A 26,399-nucleotide genomic window follows, 5' to 3' on the forward strand; every position below is an offset into this window, starting at 1 on the left:
TGAAATAAGAAAATACTTAATCTTGTCTTAATGAATCACCACACAATTAAACAAATCAAAGGAGTAATCAGAAAATTTATTGGGAGAAAGAGTGGCAACTTATTTCCTCTCCACAACTTCTACCAGAGCCCTGTTTCATAATGAAAGCTAATAGTATTAGTTCAAATTACAAGTATAGAAATACCGTGTTAATTACACTAATACTTTTTTTTTCATAATAGGGAGGACTATTAGTGATATTACAGAGGTTTAAAATTACTAAAGTACAAATTACTATTGTACAAGTCAGTGTAATTGTATTAAGTTATAAGTTTGTACTTTATTATGAAACAGGGCCCTGGTTGTTCAATTAAGTTATACAGCTTACATTTGATCTGGTTACCAGATGGATGATATAAGGCGATTTTTATTAGCGAAAATATTTGTTAAACAGTATAATACTGATTTATAATAGTATATTTGTGCTGATTCAATATGTAAAGTGCTTCATCATTTTGTAAACTTAAATTTGCAGGTTGTTTCACTGGAGAGTATTCTAGAATTAGGTAGGAGTGGAGAGACAAATAGAAGAATTGATCATATGAGAACACTCGCAATTTCGGTTTTTTGCCAAGCGAGGAAAACATTGATACATGGAACAAATAACATCAAGGCTCTAACTGGCTTTGGGACTGCTGCGTCTAATGAGCTCTTTTTGAAGAGTAAAGATGTAAGTTAATGTTTGTATCAAAATTTGATTTGATTTAAAATTATTGAAATTCTCTAATTATTCTGATTTTAATAGGAAAAAAATCGAGCTCCATACAAAGTATACACTCCTGCATATATCCTCGCTAAGAGTAAGGATAAGCCATTGAACAATCCAGCCGGTCCAGATTCAGAAAGTGGTGTCAGTTCATCGGACCACTGCTCAGTCCTCTATGTATCGTATTGCCTCTCAGAAGATCAGAGGTGGCTCTTGGCTACTGCTACTGATGAACAGGGTCTACTTCTTGAGACAGTATCTATCAATGTTCACATACCCAATCGGTGAGTGTTTTTATTTCTATATTAATTTACAACATCATTATTATTATTTTTTAGTTTATACTTTCTTGTTAACCATTTATTGTCTTGATTCAATGTTACTTGTTTTATTCATTCATTTCTCTAGAATGAATAATAATTTTATTTAATATGTTAACACTCCTGGAATTTATTCTTCCTTTATTTTTTTGATTCATTTTTCTTTAACGTTACAGGATCCTTTCTCCGTCTTCAGCATTATATTACTTTTTTCCTAGTCTTCTTTGTATCCTACATAAATATATTAATGCATTTTGTCATTTTTATAATTAGTCTTCAGGTAATGTAATCCTGAACTTCTAGAAAGAACATTAAAGAAAAATGAACAAAACTAAAAACAATAAAAAGAAAGATTAAATTTCATGAGTATTAATATATTAATTAAATTTTCCTTCATAAAAGAATGAAATTAGCTCTAAATAATTTTACTTGAAGAAATTCAGTTTTCGTCTAGATCAATTATTTAATACAAAATATCGGTTTTCTATAATAAAAATATTTAACTAATTGAGTTATTTATTTCCAAAAACTACCCCAATGCCAAAAATCCAGAAAAAAACTGTCTCTAAAATAATTTGAATACTTGAAAACCCATAAATCGCAATGAGGTCAATGATAGAATTCTTCAAATTATAATATGAAATAGTTCTTTCAGAGAATTCATCTTATATAAAAAGTATACATTGGTACATTAGACTTAATGCCTTTCTAGTTTTGTATTCATTATTATGTTAATTTCATTTTATTATACCCAACCTTTTATGTCATTGCAGGGCTAGGCGGAGGAGGGCGTCTGCAAGAAGGGCCGGTCTTCAGAAGTTGATGGACTTCATGCTTGGTGTTATGAGCCAGTCAGTTACACCTTGGCGCTTGGTTGTTGGCAGGGTAGGCCGCATTGGGCATGGTGAACTCAAGGGTAAGTACCCATAACCTTGCATTTGACATAACAATTATTTGATTAGAAAATAAAAGTTCTTACTATTCGGCCACTTCATCTATTTGGTATTTTTTATTTTATATCATTATTTAAATTAATAATAATAATTTTTTTTTAAAAATACTGTCAACTGGGGCTACTTTCCTCTCTGTATACCTGAATAAAAATAAAAAGTGGGCGGTGTATTCAGTGAAAGAAAACATCCAAAAATATATTTTCTGTGTGAAGGTTGGTAACTCTGCTAGCCAACTGTTAGACTTTTTTTTCCTATTCTTTCTGTTAGTGGAGGTCATAGCTGCTCGCTTAGTTGTGATGAATCAACACATGTTATGATCCAAGGAAAAAATTTAATTCTGACTTTTTTTTGTAGTTGAAATTGAAATTCTTAGACTGAGAAAATTAAAAAAAAAAAAAAAAAAATTTGTAATTTTTCTGAATAAGAACTTTTTTTTTTTTTAACTCTAACTGAGCTTTATTTGAAATTCCATTGTTTCTGACATTAGAGTAAAGTATTCTATCCTTCTTCCTACTCAATTCCACAGAAAAAGTATTATTAATTACAGATTGTTTTTTATAAAATCATATTTTGGAAATCTTTAGTAATCAGAGAATATATTAATACTGGGAACATAATTTTATTTCCACTACACGGTACTTAAACACCATTGAATATGGGAAATGTAAGTAGATGGAGTGAAGTTACCTTTGTTAACAATACTGCTGCATGTTTTAATTTTAATTATATTTAATTTTCCATATGTATGAAAAAGTCTGTGGTTGGTTATTAATTCATTGAAAACCAAAACAGATAAGTAAGGAAGATATCTTTTTTTGTCTCTGTATAGTTTGATATGTATGTAATGTTTAATATTAATATCTATTATTTTAAACATTTAGGTTGGAGTTGGTTACTGAGCCGTAAATCACTGCTGAAAGCTTCAAAAAACTTGAAAGACATCTGTGGGCAATGTAACCTGCTTTATCCACATGATGTGCCATGCATCCTCTCAGCTTGCCTGGTCTCACTGGAACCAGACTCGGCACTCCGGCTGATGCCTGACCAGTTCACTCCTGATGAGAGGTTCAGTCAGGCATCTGTCAAATGTTCCCTGTCCACGCCTCAAGATGTTTCTGCCACTCATATTCTTGTTTTTCCGACATCAGCCACCACCCAGGTTCAGTTTCATTTTTTTTATCACATTTAGTTTCCTTTTATTTATTATTTCTTAATACCAAAAGATCAAAAAATGACAAGCCTTATTTTTCCCTGTAAATTTGATGGTATGTACAATATTTTTACAAATTTTATTTTTTATAATTGAGTGGGTTCTAGCAAAAACTTCCACTATTCAAAAATATAAAAAATGAGTTATATTCTCTATATGAGTTACTTCCAATTCTCTTAAAACCTCCTCGGAGTGAACTATATAAGCTTCTGAAAATATGGCTATTCAGCGAAAGAATTTTCCTAGAAATTTGGAATGTCTCTGGTAAGGACTCAACTAGTCAGAGGGGCTTCATGTCATGCAGTTACCACTGGAAAATGAGGAATAGAAGCTTCTAAATGAGATGGTCTCAATTCTACTAAATTTCATAAACAGCATCTCATGTTAAATTGCTAAATTATTTTCTCAAAATATCCCACATTTAGGACTGTTACACAAATTCAATCCCAAATATTTTGTTAGTGTTGAAGGGTTTCTTAAATGTTATAATAAAATCTGGTGGTTAGCTTTTTTATCAATATTTGATTCATTTCTGATATATATTTTTTATAATGTATTTCTACCATATATTTAATCAGTATGATTACGCATTGTTTATTATTAATATTTATTTTTCTTGTTTACAGTCCTCACAGACAGCATTCCAAGAACAGCATATCAACGATCCTGACCTAGGTGATGATGAACTATTCTCAGTATTGAATGATGACATGCCTGAAGGGATGTCAGACTTTCATGATATATTCTCTACTTGGCCGGAGGCTGATGGGACTGGTGGACCAAGAAGCCCCGAGGGTGCTGGTGGCCCTGGCAGGGGAGGAAGGCCTGACTCGCCGAGCCCCACACCACCACATTCGCATCCACACTCTCCCTATCAACACTCTATCGCCAGGACGGTATGTATTGGTTGCATTATATCGGTAGTATTGAATTTTATTTTGTTACAACATTAATTGAGCAATAATTTACATCACAAAATTAGGTGGGTTTGAATGTTTTGGCATTGCCAACTCCTGCTCCTCAAGCTATTTCACCATTCACTGATGAAAGTTTAAAGTGTTTAATAGTTAGTATAATTTAAGGCTAGGCCCACCATAAACATTTAGGAAATTCCTATTCAGAATATGAATATAAGAAATAAGATTTTTTTTTTTTAATTCTATGGAAACAAACATTTTATATATAATTAGATCTAAATTTTCCCTTTAAATATTATTAGTGTAAAATAATAAAAAATTATCAGGAATTTTTTTCTCTATATAAATATAGACCTAAATTAATCTAAATTATGTATTTAATTTTTTTAAACTAATTTGAAATAACTATTTCATTGAATGTACAGCATAAATGGGGATAGGTTTACTGGAGTATCTCCAATTTCTGTTACTAAGTTACTTGCTTTCATATTTTTTTAGAATTACAACTTGAAAAGGAATCTGACATTTGCTTCTTCTTTCTTAATTATTATCAGATTTCTTTATCCACATATACAAAATTCTTTATCACAGATAGAAGAGCTCAGAGTCTATATTTTTGAATTTGTACTTTGAGAAGAAGCAGTCCTCTCCGGACAGTTCTTTTTCCCCTCCCCAGTGCTTTCACATTGACTTGTGTGCCACTCACAGCACTAGATAGGAGCTCCTTAAGGTTCATCATGTTATCCCTCAAGGAGGAATGTAACCATTGCTATGGTAACTCCCATTTTCCCCATGAGTATTATGTAAATATTTTAATGAATGTAGCAGTTTATTTCAAAATTTATCTTATCTACACAATAAGTATCGTATATTAACTTACAAATAAAGACTTTCCAAAATTGATATAATAACTTTTGTTAAATAACTCATTTAGGTATGTATTTAATTAAGTTAATGAATATAATATATGATCTTATTTTAAAAGAGAACTGTGGATCTTCTGTTGTAGAGTGGTGAAGGGAGCGAGGAAGTTGGAACCGTGCTGCAACAACCCCTGGCCCTTGGTTACCTGGTCTCTACCGCTCCCACGGGAAGGATGCCTCGCTGGTTCTGGTCTGCTTGCCCTCATTTGGAGACAGTAACGCCACCTTTCCTCAAAAACGCTCTCCATCTCCATTCGACAGCTGTATTGGCCAGTTCAGATGAGCTATTACAGCAGCAGACTGCTGTTGCTGGCCATGCCTTGGACTCTCAGTATACCACAGATGTACTTAGGTATGTTTGGATACAAGTTTTACTTTTAGCTATTTTTAGGTCAGCTATAGCATGTTAAGTAAATATAATTGATGAATGACCATAGCCTTGAAGAATGTTTCAGGTTGATGGGAGTATTTAACAATGGCCTACGGACATTTATCCACCTTTCCTTCCTTACCTATTTTTAAAATGCAGTATAAAGGATGTCTGGTAATGTGGATGATATTTGACTTGAATGGCATCTGCATGATGTTCTTTATTATACATGTTTCTTTTATTATCTTGTAATAAAAAAAAATTACTTTAGTATGGCATGTTACATTGATAGTTTAGTTTCTTATCTCAATGGAAAAAAAAAGTACAAAAGGGCTGATGGGAACCATCCAGATATTTCATTCTTACTACCTCCTCCTCTACCTTTTCATAATCTTTCATAATTTTAGATTGAAGTTCTTCTATTTTTTTTAGCCCATACAATGATTTCTGGTATGGTTTCTTCTTATCCATCACAAGAACCTTTATTTTGTTTATATATATTTTCTAAATTCTTTTCTATTTATGATGAGGTGTTATTAGTTGACTGTAGGTTAATATGAGGAGACGACGGTCGGGGGTACTGACAGCAAATAAACAAAAACTTTTTTATTTGTGTCGACATTTCAACCTGAATTTCAGGTCTTCATCAGGGATGCTCTGACAGAGTTATGCTCAGTCAGAAGGGATGGTCTCGTCAGAGTATCCTTGGTGAAGACCTGAAATTTAGGTCGAAACATAGGCTCAAATAAATAAATTTTTATTTATTTGCTGACCACACCCTTAACCATCTTCTGTATTTAAGGAGTATCTATTGTTAATTTTTACATGACCCAGCGAGAACAAATAATGTGTTTTAGGGTATCTCATAAATTGCTAATCAGCAGGTTTGTGACAATTTTTAAGCAGACGGCTCAACCGATTTTCAAGTTGGATGACTAATTATTGACCAAGATCTCGTGATTCTATTAAAACAATTTTCCCTCAAAATACTGAAATTTAATTATCTGTCTGTTGCTAAGGGCATTTTTTGATTGTACTACAACAAATTTTATGTTCTTGAAATCGTAAGAAAAGTTGTTAAAACAAAGCAGTAATTTATTCTTTAATACACCTGGTCTTTTGTGGATTTGATCTGAGTTTTACATCGTCATTGTTTTAACTAACTTAAATATTCACGCTTTATGTGGGCTTAGTTAAGTTAAATTTTATGTATTAGATTTTAAAAACCTCTAATAACATACCTTATATTATCTGTTAATTTATGTGATTGATTTTATGATAGATATGTGCTGGAGGGATATAATGCTCTGTCGTGGCTAGCTCTCGACTCAAACACACATGACCGTCTCTCATGCCTGCCAGTCCACATGCAAGTCCTCATGCAGCTGTACCACATGACTGCTGCATTAGCCTAGTCTTAGTACTTACTCTTGTACCTCCTTTTATATTATGTATATGTATATATATGTTTATATATATACATATACATAACTTATATAAATATATATAGAAATAATTTATATACTTATAATTTATTGTTTTAAAAAAACATTTTCATTTATCGAACTAACTGTTTAAAAAGATTTTTTTATACAGTTTTATGGCCTAAATATTAGCTGCCTATTTGTTGTTTTATTGTTATTATTTTTTTTTAAGAAGAATCTATTGTAAAATGTAACGAATCATAACTGCCTGGCTCATTTTTCAGCCAACCCCTTTCTTTCTTTCTTCAACAATAAGGGATATTTCTCACTTCCATTCCAATTTTTCATCTAATTTAAGTACGATTGAAGAAGATTGTAATCTACTTTACGATTGTATATAGTTATATATGTATGAATTTGTAAATATTTTTCCTTCCACCCGAATAAGAATTTTCGGTATTAGGTTTTTAGGTTTAATATTTAATATATTAAGTTAAATTGTTATCATTTATTTCCCTTCCCTCTTTGTAAATTAGGTTGTTATCGGTTCTTTAAATTATATATATATTTATATTGAGTGAAATAGTGACTCCATTTAAATAAAATTATAGATAAATATACATACATAGGGATATATATTACAATTTAAAGAAGTTTTATATGTAAATATATTTATATAGGATGATGTAATTTTAATTAAATTGAAAACAAAAAATTAATAGATTAATTTTACATTTGCATTGGTGATATCATGCATCTGTTTTTTGTTTACAGCTTGTTTCTGTAAATTATGTATATATTTATATATGTATCATAAGAATTAAATAAATTATGGAATTAATATAAATTGGAACTTAAGGACGTCATGCTTAAGTGGATTTCTTCAAAGAACCCGCTTTAAGACCAAGTAGTTCATTCTAAAGGACTAATAACCAAAGGGTTAAGTAGTTTCTTTCCTATTGTAAATTTATGTATGTACATAGACACAATATATAATGTATTATGTACATTATGGACGAAAAGTATTTTGTAAATACGTACAATATGTTAAGAAAGTAACTTAATGAGAATAGTATTCAGTTGAAGGATTTATGAAAAAATGTGTAAGTACCAAAGAGCTAACGATGCCGATAAGATGGTATCAGCGGCCGTATTGTTAGTTATTCAAGAATATTCAAGCGTTATTCTTTTTATAGAACTCTTTTCATTTTAGTATCATGACGAAAAAGATTTGTTCTTTATATGTACATAAAGGCAGGAAGTTTTTATGAACAAAAAGGTTCCATTAGATCAGATTCATTTAACATTTGTATTATATAAGTATAAAGAAATTGTTATATGTTATTTATTATGTAGTGTAGGAGAACATATATTATATATTTGAAGGTATAACATATATATATTTATATGTTGTGCATAGTGAGGAAATTGAAGCTCTGGGGGCCACTACCTTAAAAAAAAATACAAAAAAAGAAAAAAATCTAATTGACTATATTCGAAACTTAATGAAGAAATGGAAATAGTAGAAGAAAGCCAATCGGTCAATTTGGTTGTGGGCACGCAAGAAGTGTCAATTATCTCTTCTATAATCACATATCCCCACTCCCATTTCCAACCCCCTAGCGCTAACCTATAACTATTTTTGTACAGTCTCTGGTTGTAGGATGTGTATTTGTACAGTCAATGAATAAAGATTCTTTTTTTAAAAAGTGAAAGATCATATTTTTATTTATTTCTTTTTTTATTATTATTTCTTTTGTTGAGCAACCATTACCAATTGTTGTATTACAAAAAAAGAAAAGAGAAAAAAAAGTATAACTGACTAATTATAATAGAAAGAGAGTACAAAACATGACTGCTGCATGTATCGTTCAATTATGTATGTACATTTTATATTTACTGTTAGTAGAAAATGTTAGCATTATTGAAAAAGGAAAAGTTGTAAAGTTGGTCTTTTAACATATATAGGAAAATATATTAGCCCATGAGTGAAAAGGGAATTTATCAAGGAAAAAATATATTGTTTTTCTTTGTTTATATATTTTAATTTTTCTATAGTTTATCTCCTTTACTGTAATATTCTTTTATTCTGTTTCTTCTATAGGTCTTTTGTGGTCAAAATAGTTTTTTTGTTTATTACTTTTTTTTTTTTAACTAAATTGTGAAACTCATAGCAGCGGTATGTAAACATTCAGATATTTTTAAATATATAATTTTGAAAGAGATCATATGTTTTATTGAACTGATATTTCTCCCTCTTTAAATAAAGATGTTAATTTATAGTTGAAATAGGATGTATCTTAAAAATTTTACCATTGCTTACTCTGACTCCACAACCTATTTCACCATTTACTGATGAAAGGTTAAGAATTCTTAGCTCTTGTTTCACAGTTCTTTTCTTGTTAAGCTTGCTTAAACAATTATATTAGTGCTTACACTATTCTTGAATTAGATAACAATGAATCCCCTAAATTTATTTGAAAATTAAAGATTCCCAAAATATTTACTAATAGTATTAACAATATTTACTTGAAGTAAATATGAAATATATTTTTTTTTTTTTTTTTGTTCATTTTCCAAAATTGGTACTATTTAGCTATCAAATGAGGTGTAGATAGTTGACCGTAGATTAATGATTGGAGAAGTTTTTCGGGGGGGAGGGAGTGCGGTCAGCAAAGAACAACATAAATAAACAAAACCATATTTATTTATTTATGCCGGCATAATAAAAAAATGGCATAAATAAATAAATATGGTTTTGTTTATTTATGTTGTTCTTTGCTGACCGCACCCCCCGACAAACTTCTCCAATAATTAGCTATCATAAGTTTTAAAAATTAAAATCTACTGATATAATTTTTTTTTTGTATTGCCTTCAGAGAAGCTTCATTATAAAATTCTAAAGCAGGCACACATTCTAGATAATAGTTTTCGTGATATCAATTGTCATGTAGGAATAATTCAATGGAGTAGTAGCTATAAACTGAAAAAGTGCCTTATCACTGCATTAATTGTTATAGAATTTTTTTTTTTTTTGTGGTGTTCTATCTTAACTTTTTGATCATGAACAATTTTCAATATAAAACAGATTTTAACAAAAAATCTTTCTGCTTAAAAGCATTTTCACATCTATCATGATAAAACCTTACATTGAACATAATATTCAATGTCAAACCAATATTATTTTGAAAATGTTATATAAACAGACATCATGTGTCAATGTGGGTCTAAAGGAACAAACAGAATTTTTAAGTACTTTTTTATTTATAAGCCAAACTGACTTAATTGGGGAAAATACTCCTCCCATGATTACAAGAAAAAAAAATCACATCAATACTTCTTTAATTTGGTTGGGAGATGAAGACATTATTAATGAATAAATAATATTTCACAAACATCAGTGTCCTGAACTACCTATTATTCCATTTTTGAAAGCTAAGTGATCTTAATTGTGAATAATGAAAGAAAGTTAATTTGATTTCCATTGACCATCCTGGTGACTAAATGGCTGCCTAAGAATTTTTAGAGGAGGTAGTGTGACAAATCAACAATTATTTTCTATCTTAGCACTTCAGAGGATCTTCATATATAAAAAAAATTAACATATACATTTTATGTAAAGAGGTTCAGAAATACTATGGAATATATAAAATTAAAGTTTTAAAGGTATTGATTTTGATGAGTACAAGGGTGTTATCACTAATAAAAGTATTCATAAAATTTTCGTTCACTTTCGTATTCAGGAACTAATAGAAGGATACTATATGTTTTCTAATTTCTTCTAGTGTGTCCTGATTACCTTTCAGCACAAAATTTCCTTTTTGCTATTTTATTATAAAGTATTAAAATTTGCTTTTGTTTTATTTTATACCAAATTTTTCCTTGGGCGAATAAAACATAGGATAACGAGGAAAGAGAAAATTTGATGTACAAAGCAAACAAAAAGTAAAAACAGTTGAAAGGTGGAATTGAAATTAATCTGAAAAACATTTAAACCTTGTTTTTTTGGCACATAGTGAATAGAATTGATATGATCAGATCAATCCCTAATAGTCCAAGAGGAGAAAAAAGTCAGTTATTTCGCTCCCAGTTATTATTTTAATGAAAACTATTTATAGTAACGAGTTGGAACTGATGAGCCTGCCAAGTATAGTTAGGGGAATTCGAAATGGCGGCTGTTTCAAAACATTAAAAAAATTAATTTTTCATTTGGAGGGAGCTCTATATCTTTAAAACTACCAACAACACTAGAAAACGTAAAAAAACATCATTTATAGCAGAGTAAATTTGCTAAAAAGGTGAGTCTTAATAGAGCTATTTACGTTCAATTACGTACTTTTTAAATTGCGACATTTTATTTTAAATGCACTGAAAAATCAGTAGTTAGTGAATTTATTTTGAGGAATCTTTATCTCAAGAACTATGCGACGTACAGATGTCTATTATCACTCAAATTAAAGTTAGTTTAATGCACTATAACGTGGCTCATCCTATCTTCGTAGTAGTGTTTGATATTATTATATATTTAATTCCGGAAAAATTAAAAATTTACAAGATGGTGCTTAGAACTAGCTTCTTATAACTATGACATTCTCAATCGACCTGGCATTGTTAAATGTTTGTTGCAGCAGATGCTTCTGTTCTTGAATACTACTATAACGTGGTTCATCCTATCTTCATAGACTACTATGAATACTAATTCAAGAACAGAAGCATCTGCTGCAACAAACATTTGACAATGTCAGGTCGATTGAGAATGTCATAGTTATAAGAAGCTAGTTCTAAGCACCATCTTGTAAATTTTTAATTTTTCCGAAATTAAATATATAATAATATCAAATATATAAGAAATGGATTTTTGATCTTCCATTAGTTGAAGTTTTCGTCCCACCTAGTAATGCCTTCAATTACGGCATAGACTTCCTACTCAACAGCCGAATGATGCTGTTCGCTTTTAGACAGAGTTCTTGAGAAAAAAGCGACAGATCGTTTATTTTGCGTCAGAATAGCTCCAATTGCTACAGCAGAGGCATCTGTTTCTACGCATAATGGAATATTATCTTCAATATTTACGACGAAGGATTTAAGTATGCAGTTCCGTAAGTGATTGAAATCTTGGATAGATTGTGCATCCATTGGGAATGTCTTACAATTTACCAATCTATGTATCTTATCAGAAAACCTTGACACCCATTTAGAATAGTAAGCAAACATACCAACAGCTCGCTGTAAAGATGCCTTGTTTCTGGATATAGGGTAATCGATCAACGGCTTCAGTCTATCAGGATCTGGTTTTAGTATGTTGTTGTTGATAAGGTATATAGAAATTTTATGGATCTTAAATTGAAATGTGATTTTTCTCTAATAAAAGTTGTTATATTTCTTAGAAGCATTTAAAAACTTTTCTAGATTTAAGTGATGCTCAGCTTGGTCTTTCCCACTGACTATATGACGCTATATGACTGATATATGACGCTACATCCCGTCGCCGAGACTGGGCCTCCCCCAAAATCAATATTAGACTGAATATACTTTTCATCTTCATCGGAATGTCGTCTGGATTTTATAGCAATTGGTTTACAATTTGACATTAAATGTTTAATCAACGAAGCAGGCCCCACTTTTTCAATTATTGCCCACAAGGCTACTACTGATTCTCGAATAGGATTTTTTACCCCCAAATGTAATTTATAAACTTGTATGTTGCTTAAGAATATCGTGACCTAGTATAACATCGCCACAACAGTCTTTGAGTACACTCAACTTCGTGTTACAATATTTACTACCTAAGATTTGCAAATTTATAGAACAGAATGCATATATGGACATAGCTAAGGAGGAAGAAGTCATGGCGACTTCTGAGGTAGTAGGGTATTGTTTTAATTTGTATTTCACAAAAGAAGAATTTCGAGTTTGTGGCAGCAGTTAATAGCTGAGGATTCAACTGATTAGTCTCTCCAGAAGACTGCTCAGACGATGCAATAAATGAATGATTTGTAATATACGACTCAGAAAATGACTGAGCTGATTCTAATGACTGGGCTTTTGCAAATGCTTCATTAAGACTAAGAGTAAAATTTTCTAAAAGTCGTTGCCGAATATTACTTGACGCTAATCCATTAATAAATGCGTCTCTGATGTATTCAGCACTATAACCTCAGCTGTGACAGTTTTGAATCCACAATCAGAACTAAGTAGTTGTAAGAATTGATCAACATTTTCGCCTGGTTGTTGATGACTAATCACTATACAAAAATACGAATATGAAGCCAGAAATGGAAATTGTTGAATATGAATATGAATATGAAAAATGTTGGATATTAATTAAGTTTCCGCTCGGTTGCCGTAGTCCCCTCTTTTTGACTCTTTCTCCTATGAAGGGGAGTAGGGTAAGTAACCCTGGTTTCGAATTTCAGAATCAGCACATACATAAATAGAAAAAAAGTTTATAATTAATTTAGAAAACATATATGAAGATTAGAAAACCATATGTTTATGATATTTTATAAATTCAATATTAAAATAATTTCAATATTTTGATAAAAAAAATTATCGATATTTCGCATTCGATATCCCATCCATTCAACAGAACTTAACAGGAGAACTGGCGACATGTACAGTCTACGTTGGCTATTGATGGTCTAAAGGAAAGGCTTTTAAGTTAGTCCGTTCGTTGCTGTATTGGGACTAAGTGCGACAACATGGCTAAAATGCCCAACTGCCTTATTTTGTGATTTCTATCCTCTACAGATTCTTATTTTTTATATAACAACATTTTGGTAATTGGTTATTATTCAAAGTATCTTCTATTAATGTATCTTCTTACTAATACAAAACATGTATCAGTTCTAAAAATGAGGATAAAGTAGAGTGCTGAGACCTATGCCTACCTTTCTATACTTAAAGGGTAAGGCGGTTAGTAGGAATGATAGTCGTCACCTCAAAGACTTGATTTGTAAAGTCCTTGGCTCTTAGCAGTTCGACTGACGTTTACTTGTAAATGAGATATCGAACAGTTCTTGTATTGTCTATTTTGATTGACAATAAACAGAAAGCAGGTTTGACCACAATTTTCATTTTTTGACATTTTTTTGGTAGAGCACAGTGAACCACACGGAATGAACGAAGCACTCAAAACCTTCCCTACACTTAAAATTTTGAACGACTGGATTTCAAAGACACACAACAAAGACCATGAAAGTAAAAGTGGTGCTTTGGAATACGTTGTTTGGATTTTGTACATTAGGTTAATTGAAGGAACTAAGTGTTCGAAAAACACCAAAATTCATTTCTTTTTTTTATATATATTTTTTCTCAAAATAGTTTAAACTTAAAAAAAATTTTTTTTTGTTTCTTAAGATAAAAGAAATCTTTAAATGGTTAATTAATTCTATTAGTTACTGATATGTTGGTAGTGTTTAAAAAACAAATATTTTTATCTGAAAATTTGAAATTTACTTTTTTAGTCAGCTTCGTTGACATTTTGAAATGGGGGTTCCAGCATTTTTCCGTTGGTTGATAAGAAAATATCCATCTGTAATTGTGGACTGTGTTGAAGAATTGGGAGAAGATGGACAAGAAGTTGATTCCACTAAGCCTAATCCAAATGGTGTGGAATTCGATAACCTATATCTCGATATGAATGGCATTATACATCCTTGTACACATCCGGAAAACAAGCCAGCTCCTAAAGATGAAGATGAAATGATGCTAGCTATTTTTAAATGCATTGATAGAATTTTTAAAATTGCGAGGCCACGTAAACTTCTTTACTTAGCTGTAGATGGCGTTGCCCCAAGAGCGAAAATGAATCAGCAACGGTCTAGGAGGTTTAGGGCTGCTAAGGAAGGAGCTGAAAAAGTAAACCAGATTGCTTTGATTAGGTCTCAGCTGGAAGCGAAAGGTGTGAACTTACCTCTAGAAAAGGATAAACCTAGTCATTTCGACAGCAATTGTATAACTCCTGGTACTTCTTTCATGTCCAATCTTACGGAATGTTTAAATTATTACATATATGACAGATTAGCAAGTGATCCTGGCTGGAAAAATATTAAAGTGATTTTGTCAGATGCTAGTGTTCCAGGAGAAGGAGAACACAAAATTATGGATTTCATCAGGAGGCAAAGGGCTCATGGTGACCATGACCCGAATACTCATCATTGTTTGTGTGGTGCTGATGGTGACTTGATAATGCTTGGTCTGGCAACTCACGAACTTTACTTCACGATTATTCGAGAAGAGTTTGTTTTAAATGAGCCTAAACGTTGTAATCTCTGTGGTCAGACTGGACATGAGTTGACTGAATGTAAAGGCGTGGGCGTGGTTGACAATATAGACAGCTCAATTATGGGTGCCCCTACTAGATATATCTTTGTAAGACTTAATGTCCTCCGAGAATATTTAGAAGAAGAATTAAAAATGCCTGATTTACCTTTTGAGTATAACTTTGAAAGAGCATTGGATGATTGGGTATTTATGTGTTTTTTCGTTGGAAATGATTTCATACCTCACTTGCCGTCTCTTGAAATTCGTGAGGGGGCAATAGACAGGCTTGTTATACTTTACAAGAAGACTCTTTATCGAACAGGTGGATTTATTACTGATAGCGGTGAGGTCAATCTCGATAGAGTACAGCTAATCATGACTCATCTTGGCCAAACTGAAGATCAAATATTTCGAAAACGACGAGTTAATGAGAATAATTTCAGACGACGTTTAAAACAAAAAAAGCTTATAGAAATGCGACAAACAATGAATAAGAGTATTGAAGATGAACCAGAACCTATTGACGAAGTTAAGCTTTGGCAAGGAGGTTATAAAGAGAGGTATTATAGGCTTAAATTCAATTGTGGTGGGGACAATCCAGAGGAAAGATACACAATAGGTTTTGAATACGTCATTGGCTTATGCTGGATATTGAAATATTATTATCAGGGTTGTGCTTCATGGAAATGGTATTATCCTTATCATTACGCTCCATTTGCTTCTGATTTCGTTAATATTATTCGTTGTAATACATGCTTTGAAAAGAACACTAGTCCTTTCAGCCCACTTGAGCAACTGATGAGTGTTTTTCCTGCTGCAAGTTCTACACTAGTTCCACCTACTTGGGCAGATTTAATGACTAATCCCATGTCTCCGATTTTAGACTTTTATCCTGAAGATTTTATGATCGATTTAAATGGTAAACGTTTTGCATGGCAAGGTGTTGCGTTATTGCCATTCGTTGATGAAAACAGACTAAGAAGAGGACTCGCTTCTGTTTACAAAGATCTGACTAATGATGAAGTTAAACGTAATAAAAATGGTCACGACCGTTTGTACATTGGGATAGAAGCGGATTGTTTCCGATTCATTAATGAATTAGATCCTTCCATTTACCAGAAAAAGAAAGCACCTTTAATATCGGATGGTGCTTATGGATATGTATATATAGTTCAAGAGGAATTTAATCAAGGAGAAAGTATTCCTTCTCCTATACGAGGTCTTAATACTGTTATGAGGAATTCAACAATTTGTGTTGCCTTCTGTGACCCTAAGTATTCAGAGGATTATAAATTTAGAGCTATCAGGTTGCAAGGTGTCATTGAACCTCCTCGAGTACTCAACTTCAAAGATTTGGGAAGCAAAAGAACAAATACCTGGCGTAATCGTAACAATTTTCAACAGAACTGGAGTTCAAATAAGGGGCAAAATGAAAATAACTCACATCCTATTATTGGAATGGTTCCTCAAACTGCACAAGCAACCTTGGGCGAATCTTCCTTTAGGATGATAAGCCATAACCTTCCGCATTCACTATTTATTCCATTAGGTACAGTTTGGCAACATGATGTAAGACCTGGTGAATTTAACTCAGGAATGAGACTGTACAACGAAAATTACCCAAGAGATGGTAGTGAAATTCGTTTCCATCCTTACAGAACGAGGGATGTTGAATTAGGAAGTAGCAGGTTCACAAATAATGGCAATTTTCAACGTAATCGAGTACGAAGAAGAAGAAACGGAATGGCAAGGCCTCATAAGAATTAAACCGTGTCGGATCGACTAAAATCAAATTGTATTTCTATTTTTACATTTTATGAAATTACGTGGAATTTCTGTTTTAATTTATTTTCTTTTGTCGTCCGTACAAAATAAAAATGTTTTTATAAAGCTGCATTATTAAAGTTTTAGTAACTCGTTTGTTCTTATGTATATTATATACATATATACATATCTATAATTATATTTAATGTGCATATATTATTAAATATAATTATATTATATATAATTATATATAATTATGTTAATAATGTCTCTCTGAAGGCTTCGATACTGTGTGTTCGTTCATATTCTTCGTATTAGCAGTGTTTGAAGATAGATAGGAATGGCATTCGGATTTTATTCCGCATTAACAACAGTGTCCAAATCAAAATTCAATTTAGTCTCTAACAAAAAATGAGGAAGAAATTAGCTCCTGTACTCCTGTAGGAATGTTTGTCACCATGCCCTGATTCCCGTCTGCTGGGATTTAGGACAGATAATCGTAAACTTCCACCCTGTCTAATTTTCTCAAACATAAAAATTAACAAATTCGGTTTTAAGCCCACTTGTGTAACAAAAGACAAAGGTTTTCTAAAAACTCGATTTTTTTTTTGTAATATTTCAAAAATTTAATTTTTTTTTTATTAATTAAACGGTTGTTGCAATTTTATACAACTATTGTAACTGCGGCCAAAAAAAAAAAAGTTATAGTGTAGTTAAACGAGTTTTAAACATGTTTCATAAGTACTTGTTTGTCTCAAGTCTAGAATTTTTATAAGTACTACAACTCTTAGTTTTCTCTCATATTTTTTCGCCTCAAGTTCTCCCGCCTCTAAAAAATTGGCGCTCTGGGCAAATTCCCTGTTGGTTCCTTTTTAATCAGGACCTGTCCGTAGCCCTTCTCTTAATTATTATTAATAAAAAGTAAAAGAAATTAGGAAAGTTGTATTTGCGAGTTGTTTAAAAAGGGTAATCATTATGTGAGTAGTTTATTAGAGACTTTGAAAATGGGTGAAGGGAATGGGATTTTAATAGTTTTGGAGAATATCAACAAACCGATTTCGAAGTTATTTTAGAAGAAGTTGTTAATAAGACTATTGTTAAAAAATAGCACTTTAGGGAACCTAGTATACTTTTAAAATTTCTAAGGGAGCTGTTTTTGGGTGTGTTCCTGTGGTTTGAGAAGTTATCCTTCTCCCAATGTAAGAATATATGAAGGTAAGAACATATTATTTAAAAGTAAAATATGATTTTGATGATTTTTTATTGTTCTGAGTGCATTTTATATTATAATGAGATAAGAATGAAGGTTTTTAATGTAAAAATTGAAACACCACCTTTATAAGTAACAGAGTAACTGAAAGTAAGTAACTGATTTCCATATATGTATGTGTAAGTTCAAATTATTATTAAATATTGTTCTTAAATTGTTTTGATGGTAAATAACATTGTTATTAATTTTTTTTATGGCATATAACATAAAATATAATTCAATTTAAAACCACAAATTTTAAGTTGTATAAGATGGCATTTAGCTTTTAATTTGACTGAGCATTTTAAGATATAATTTGGCATGAGACCAATCACTGCTTGTTTTATGAGGACTTTAAAAACTATAAACTTAAAAGGTATTTTCTTTCACATAACCAGTTCAAACACTTCACTATTAAGAAATAGTATAATCAATATCTTGTAAAAAATCACTGGTTGTTAAAATTATTTTTGTATTTTGTATAAAGTAATCTCAATATGAATTATATTTTATTTTTTAAATAAAAGTGGCGCATACTTGCCATTCATAATTAAATTTTTGTTTTATGAATCTTACTAATAAATTATATTCACTCATATTTCATGAATGTGATCTCAAAATTGAACTTATTGATTAAACAGAATATTGTGTTGGTCAAACTATTTTACACCTGCACTGATTGTAATAACTGAAGAACTTCTTAATAGGGGCAGTGTAGGACTCCAACGGGAGTCTTGGGCCGACGTAAGAAAAGAAAAAAAAAATTCTTAATATTGCATTATTTTTTTTCAGATCTTAAAATGTCTTCATGAGCAGCTCCTGTGTAATATGGTATGTACTGACTACATGCATGTTTTATACTTATAATTTCTGATTGTTTTTTCTCAACATAATTATTTTTATTAGATCATATCTTATAATCCTTTTTATCAATTTTTTATTGTCTCAAACCATTGCTATTGGGCCCTTGTCAAATCAACACACTTTTGAACCTTATCCTCTCAGATATTCTTCAAATTATGCATAGGTGCTGTGTAGGTATAGACTCAGACAACTGTAAAATTTGATTGATATATGTCCTCTCGTTTTTTAATTACAGAACTGTTAAGTAGTTATAAAGAGGCCAAATAAAACAGAGAACAACACATTTTGGAATTACTGCAGAAGTTTTCCTAATTTAGCTAGAGATATCAGATAATTGTCATTTTACAGTATGTTCCATGCTCTTTCACATGATATGTTAAGATTAGATAACATTTCTCAAAACCTAATTTTTATTTTAAATTTCTTAGAATGTAAGATTTGTACTTATTTGTATTCTTTACTAACCGCACTCCCAACCACCTTCTCATGTAATATCCATGGTAAACTTTTAACACATCATTATAGATCAAAATCAAAGTTATTCTTATTGATGATTATGAGATATGCAAATTTGCATAATTCAATCATGGGTTTTGATATATATTTGAATTAGATGGGGAAAACAATACTTAAACAATGAAACAATTAAAAAAATGTATTTAATGAATGAGACACAAACACTTATAATTATATGTCAATAAAAATAAATTAAAGGAATCAATACTTATTAAAATTATGGAATCATATACAAGGAGTAATATTAGGTTTATTTAACATTAAATGGTATATTTTCACAGCCATGCAGGCACCATTACTAGAGTAAAAAAATAATTAGTTTTTACATTAAAACATACAGAATCTGCCAACATAAAAAATGTGCCATTATTAAAGGGATTATACATCGGACAGTTAAGTACAGTGTTTGAGATCTGGATAAATAGTAACAAATCTTTAAAAAAAAAAAGCATTAAAGGTGCCAAAGTAAAATCTAAAAGCTAGAGAGAACGAAACAGAGGAATTATTTGTTTTTTACAATCCAAATACTGCTCCTCCTTTTCTAAAATCAGCATTTCCAAAGATTATGCTTCCGTTCTTGGCAATGGCACAAACTACAGATCCACGGTCGTTGTACCTATTTGTTTTATGACCCAGCTTCTTCAATCCAGCTACCACTTGCTGAAACAAGTTAATATTTAAATTAACTTCATATGAATAAATTCTTCAGTTATTAGACACGTCCCTTTTGAATAATACTTAAAAAATATTTTATGGGCTTTAGAGCCGAAGATTAACAAATGAAAAAAGAAATGAATACATAATAAAACAATGAAAAATCTTAATAAAATAATTTTTAGGTCTTAAACAGAAAAATGATATTATTAACTTAAAAAAAAAAATTACTGAGTAATACTATTTATGGGTCATTGTTTATAATTCTGAGACTAGTAACGATTATTGTGGGAATGAACTGAGGATTGGAGTATAAGGAGATCTGAGATCCATCCCATAATCAAATAACTTAGTGGAGAAAGAATGCGAGGAAATACTTTTGAAGGTAAGAAGAGTAAAGCCACTTTAGCTCCTCATCAAAATATGAAATGGAGATATTCCTGAGAATCCATGAATCATACAAGGCAATTTATTAATTGTTTTAGTTTTGCCTTGAGATCCCTAAAGATACCTCTAATTACATTTCAACAGTATTTAAAGTGGGGAAATATTAAGGAAGTGACTAGGAGTCACGGGGTTTCGAATGAGAATAGGTGACAAAAGTGATTTAGTCACTTTAAGGTGAAAAAATAAAATAGGACATATAGGAGACATCTTATCCAGAACAGATGTGGTTAAAGGTGATTCCAAGGTTTTTAAATGTTGAATTAAAGTTAATGGGGTTATTACTTAGAAACAGGGTCGAAATAGGAGGAACAGTTTTAAGAAGATAGTTGGATCCGTTGTCAACATGAGTGGTTTAAATCTTCTGGGAGTTTTATTGTGAATGGTAATAGGTGGAAAGAACAGATATATTTGGAAATATTGTTGTGAATTTAGTTATTTAATTTGTCTAATAAACTAAAGTAAGGAAACTTGTTCTTACTGATCTATTGAGTTCTGTTTTCGCTTGATATATTAGTTTTTAATTACTTTAAGATTTTACTGTGTAATATTTAGAATTCACTGTTTATAAATATACTCTCCATATCATTCAAAACTAGGAAATATTTACTTTAGTAACATAAAGTAAAAAGATAAATTAAAGACAGAAGTTACCTCAAGGACTCCATATTCATAGCTGACCTCCATCGGAGCCAATTGATGATGAATCCTACTGGCATCGACTGCTTGCTTGACATCTTCCCCAAACCAGAGGTGTCTCATAATTACCTTAAAATGAGGGAAAATGTTAGTTTGGATACTCGTTTTGAATAGTGAAAGCAAACCCAGCCTGCCTTATACAGTTATAACAGACATTGTTTTTGACAACTCTCTAATCAATACAGAAAAAAGGCAAAGCTCAGACGAATTTAATATTTAAAATAAAACTCTCTATATAAATTATCATTTATATTACATCGAGTCCCTGTATATCAGGGAATATTTAGAGAAAACATAATTCCAAATTATTAATTAATCATCATATAAAAAGCAAGATGCTACTAATTAGTTAGACAACTAGGGGATTAGCAATTAGGGGTTGGGGAACCCATAAGAACAAATTTCAGGGAGATGTAACAGAAGGGCTGAGCAAAGATATGATAATTTTTATTTTTTAGAAGAAAATATAGCATGAGTGAGTGAATTCACACCAGCACAAAGCAGAGAGAGTGAGAAGAAGATGAAGAACAAGGAATAAACAAAGTAAGATCTCCAATAACATAGCATTGAGATCTGTGCCATATTTGTTAATAAAATCAACAAATGAATTACAGAGATTAGGAGAGCTGTGCTGTTACAGCGCTATCTATTAGTGACTGGAAGACTAAGGCTTTCAGCTTTGCTCGCCAGAGAGAGCTCCTTATTGTCTTTAAGAACATTGGTGCTGCTAGATACTGTCTTGGGTGCCATGATCAATCCAAGAAATAATCATCTCATGTTAGTTTGTGTCAATGTCTTATATATATTTTAATGGTACCATTGCAAAAATATGTAATTTATTGTTACATTTGTAAATTCATTGTTCGAATGAATAAAGATTAAATTAGGGTTTTCTGATTCACTTTAAACTAGTTGGGATACATGTTCTTTGTTGCTTTAAAGGCACTCCTTGTATTGGTTGCTACACAGCCTCTTGGAGTACTCAAGGGACACTGCACATCTGACATAAAAGCATAGCATGTATACCTGTGTGTATGGCTATTGTATCAATATTACACAATTATGGATTGAAGTGGTACAAAACAAGAAAGATTGGCACTTTTGTAAGAGGGCTTAAGTCCTTACTCTTCATGTGATTGGCTTAAAAATAATATTTTTATTTTATTAATTTTTTTTAAATAATCTAGAAATAAGAAATATTTTGAAACTCACCCAGGCAACAACTGTAGTGATTTTGGTACCTCCAGAAGCACCAACGACTAGTTTCACTTCACCGTCTGCACCAACGACTATTGTTGGACATGCTGAGGATAGGGGTCTTTTTCCCGGCTCAATAAAGTTGTTTGGAGATGGAGGGAGTTGGAAATAGTTAACAACACCGGGAATAGAAAAGTCATCCATCACGCTGTTCAATATAATGCCAGTTCCTGGAGATGTCGCACCTGCTCCAAAACTGTTAAAAACATCAGCTATTAATATTAAATTTAATTTTCTATAAAGAAATTGATTGCCCTATAAAATTTGAATTTACTACATTAAATATAGAATTAAAAGATGATGTTTTGGAATGTAATAAATAAATCAATAAAACACGATAAATGCTTCACTGATTTAATCTGTGCTGATATTTTGGCGTGTTAAGGCATCACCATGACAACCTCAAAACCTTGGTTCAATTCTGGCCTGCGTATGTTTTCTTTTATTTCATAGCAGTCCAACAGAATGAAAACTCGACCGTTACATTCTGGTTAGAGTCTTAACCAGTAGGATAACCCCCATATATTAGAAATAGCCAGAAAGGAGGTAAAAAAAAAATATTAAAACAGAAGTGGTATAAGAATTCAATGGTAGCAAAATAAATAATGCAAGAATATATAATAGGAGGACAAGAGTAAAATTAAGAAAGTAATTAGGGGTTCATCTATAGCACTATGTATAATAAAAAAAAATTCCTGTATTGCTACAATCCAAGAAGGATCAGAGATTCAGCATTCCTACTAGGAAGGTCTGTTCCAATACCAACTATTGTGCAAGGAGGTGAGTGGTTCAAGATCATGCTTAATTACTAAGTTTTCCTCCTAATTAAGGGTACCAACTTTATAGAGGTCGGGAGTGCCCCAGCAGGGTCTCACAACTTCTAGGTTCCACGTCTAATAATAATTATCAGAATAAATATTATTTGCAACAGCCAAACTTGATTTAAATTCATATTAAATATGATAAACAAATTAAAAATGTATACATGTATTGGAACAACATGAAGTTGAAATCACTATTAATTTTACATGAAATATTATGAGGCAAAATATGGAATTGGAGAGATATAAAAGCAGAATGTTAAAATCTTATATGAACAACGGTAACCAATTATTTAAATGAGAAATATAGATACAATGAATAAGGACTAAAAAGGAAATCAAATAAAGGAATAGTGGAATAAAACTTTGCAAAGGTACTTGATAAGAAAAATTAACGGGCTTCTTGATAATAAACCCAACTATATGATAAATCCGGAAACAGGATTTCATATTCTAAATAGTTATAGTTCAAAATTATATAATAAAAGTTCTACAAATGGATCTCCTATACCTTCCAAATATAGTATCTAAATTAATCATTGAAAAGAACCTAACATGGATGATAGCAATAGGAAGAATAAGAAGAAAGTATGATATTTGATATAAAGTTGATATTAGTAAAACTTCTTATGAAATAATGACTTAAATCACTAGAGGCTTTTGTTTTAAACTTAAGTTTATTTGTAAATATTTATTTGTACCTAATTCCTCTTTTTTTTTTTTTATTAAACAAAGTGAGTTTTGATTTTAAGAAATATAAGTATAAAAGTAACTGTAATCCAAAATGTAGTTATGCCCATTTTAGCTGACTGGTGTGTGGATGCTACAGAACATTTATATATGTTTTACCAACTTAGTATTCAAACTTAAGCAGGAAATCACTACATTCTCCTTCAAGCTAGAATTGGTTGTTTATTTGTTCTACCTGAAGTTGTATTAAGTGAAAGTAAAAAAATAAACAAAGCAATATCTGGTCTATACATTTATAAAATTAAAGATGTAAAGAGATGGTTTTAACTTCATAAATTTTCTTTTAGAATATAAAACTAAGATCATGATCTTTTTACTTTAATCAGATACTCACTAAAGATTAATCGTGGATGTTACTGAAACTGCATCTCCATCTTTGGATAGAACAGAAATATGAGCAGTACCATGATCTTCTTGGTTGTAGAAAACTGCACCATAGTAGTTCGGTTCATTGTACGTTCTTGTGTCATTTATTCTGAGTCGAGTTTTCATTGCATACTGAGAAGATGTTAAATTATGTACCAACTGAAAAAAAGTATTACCTTTAGGAATAGTCCATTGTCATCTAATATGTTAGGTTAATGGTAAAAGTACTCAAGTGCTTATTTTCAACAAAAAAGTAATCACATGATATGAGTGATTTTAAGTAAAAGTTTTAAAACTTTTAAACTAAATTATTTCTCATAAAAAAATAAAAATAAATTAACAATAAAAATAAAAATAGTACACCCATTTACTATTTGGGTTTTATTTGACCGCACCCGGACCATATTTCATTCATGAATTATTTCTCTTGAGAATTAGCTAATTGAATGAAAGAGTATTATTTTTCATTGAGGAAACAAAATACTTATACATTAGATGTTCAACTGACAAACACTTAGGCAAAAATGAGAGCAAGTTAATTTTTTTAAATTTAGCTGTCCCCGCTCCCCAAAGGATAGGCGGATAAGTTCAGAAAGTTTTCAGAAAAGTTTTATAAAATAGCAGCTTTCAATTTCAACTTTTAAATAATTACACTGATAGATGATAGGCTGTATCTATAAAGTTGAACTACTCTATTTTGAAACCAATATTGTATGATATTTAAATTTCTTACCTGCGAAATGTTTACAAATTTAGGATCTGCTAACTCGGTTCTTCTGGCAAAAGCAAATTTGAATGCTTCTAACATTCTATGAACGGTTAATATCTCTTCATCTAAATTAGCTGGTTTTGACATGTTATAACCATCAAGAATAGACAAAATGTAGGTTACCAAGGGCCCAGATCCAGGAGGCGGTGCTGAGTAGACTCGTTCACCTCCTTTTAGTGTAATACTTACTGGATCCATCCAATCAGCTCTGTAAGTAAGGATTATTTCTATAAAATGGATTACATTTAAATCTTACGAATAAAGCATGTTGGAGGATGTAATAGTTGAGCACATTGGGGAGTGGGTCCCAGAGAGCCTGGTTCAGAATGTTGCGAGTTTGATACCTGCCTGGGTCAGTCAATATTTATTCCATGACCGTCATAAGAAATTAATTAGATATTCCCCTCTGGGAGTGTATAGGTATTCAATAGAGGGCTTGGGCAAAAAAAAAAAGCATGATGATGAGGTGTGAAAACAACTATGTAACAAGTCTCTTTTAGATACTAATACAATTTTTTTTTATACCTGCCATTTGTTAAATTTAAGAGATTTATGAATAATGAAAACTGAAAATTATCAGTCAGTTCAATTTAATTTTGCACATAAATGTCTATTTATAAGTAATTTTCTATTAGCTTAGAAAACCTTTATGAAGTTTGTGTAAAACAGATTTACACAGTAAAATATATGAACGTTTATAATAATTTTATATATAAATAATTTTAATTTACAAAATCAGTAAATATTGATAATACTGGAAAAATAAAAAATAGTGGTATTTTGTCTCTTCTTTTTCTTTAAAAAAACAATGTTAAGTGGCCAACCATATTATGCCAATTTATGTTAAATGTAATGAAAATAATGACATAAAATAAAACATAATATAAATGAAAAAAGCATAATGTACAGTCCACACATTTATTTTTGTTAGTAACCTGGCTATACTCTATTGAGGTAGGCTTCAATCTTTTGGACTTGTTTATTCATAAGAAAATTATAAGATTTGGAAAAATAAAACATTTAAATATATCCAATTAAAAAATTTGCGCAACAGTCTATTATGCCTAAGTCATCATTAAAACAAATACACTTATCAGTTAATATCACAAAATTTATGTA

The 26,399-nt window shown here is 31.0% G+C and overlaps 3 protein-coding genes across 9 annotated transcripts in view; 2 read left to right on the forward strand and 1 right to left on the reverse strand.

Moving 5' to 3' along the window:
* Positions 1-9,087, forward strand: part of skd (mediator complex subunit skuld) — a 107,923-nt gene extending 98,836 nt beyond the window's left edge. Inside the window, exons 25-31 of the mRNA XM_014419379.3 lie at positions 515-709; positions 785-1,029; positions 1,839-1,981; positions 2,900-3,177; positions 3,855-4,124; positions 5,155-5,420; positions 6,721-9,087. Coding sequence (XP_014274865.1) covers positions 515-709; positions 785-1,029; positions 1,839-1,981; positions 2,900-3,177; positions 3,855-4,124; positions 5,155-5,420; positions 6,721-6,853 — 1,530 coding nt within the window. The 3' untranslated portion in view covers positions 6,854-9,087. The remainder of the gene's footprint in view (positions 1-514; positions 710-784; positions 1,030-1,838; positions 1,982-2,899; positions 3,178-3,854; positions 4,125-5,154; positions 5,421-6,720) is intronic.
* A 4,286-nt stretch (positions 9,088-13,373) lies between these two features.
* LOC106679958 (5'-3' exoribonuclease 2 homolog) lies at positions 13,374-17,017 on the forward strand. Its single transcript, XM_014419372.2, has 2 exons — positions 13,374-13,641; positions 14,329-17,017. The coding sequence occupies exon 2, from the start codon at positions 14,351-14,353 to the stop codon at positions 16,892-16,894; it is 2,544 nt and encodes an 847-aa protein (XP_014274858.1). The 5' UTR covers positions 13,374-13,641; positions 14,329-14,350; the 3' UTR covers positions 16,895-17,017.
* Positions 17,018-19,644: 2,627 nt separating this feature from the next.
* The window catches only part of LOC106679977 (glutathione hydrolase 1 proenzyme), a 134,779-nt gene continuing 128,024 nt past the window's right edge, over positions 19,645-26,399 (reverse strand). For all 7 annotated transcript variants that reach the window (XM_014419400.3, XM_014419404.3, XM_014419405.3 and 4 more), the window contains 5 exons: positions 25,245-25,488; positions 24,480-24,670; positions 22,530-22,770; positions 21,273-21,386; positions 19,645-20,180 (listed from right to left, as the gene is read on the reverse strand). In XM_014419400.3, coding sequence (XP_014274886.1) covers positions 20,034-20,180; positions 21,273-21,386; positions 22,530-22,770; positions 24,480-24,670; positions 25,245-25,488 — 937 coding nt within the window. In that variant the 3' untranslated portion in view covers positions 19,645-20,033. The remainder of the gene's footprint in view (positions 20,181-21,272; positions 21,387-22,529; positions 22,771-24,479; positions 24,671-25,244; positions 25,489-26,399) is intronic.

The sequence above is a fragment of the Halyomorpha halys genome, unplaced genomic scaffold (genome assembly GCF_000696795.3).
Source record: "Halyomorpha halys isolate HHAL.00 unplaced genomic scaffold, Hhal_1.1 Scaffold237.1, whole genome shotgun sequence".
Lineage (NCBI taxonomy): Eukaryota > Metazoa > Arthropoda > Insecta > Hemiptera > Pentatomidae > Halyomorpha > Halyomorpha halys.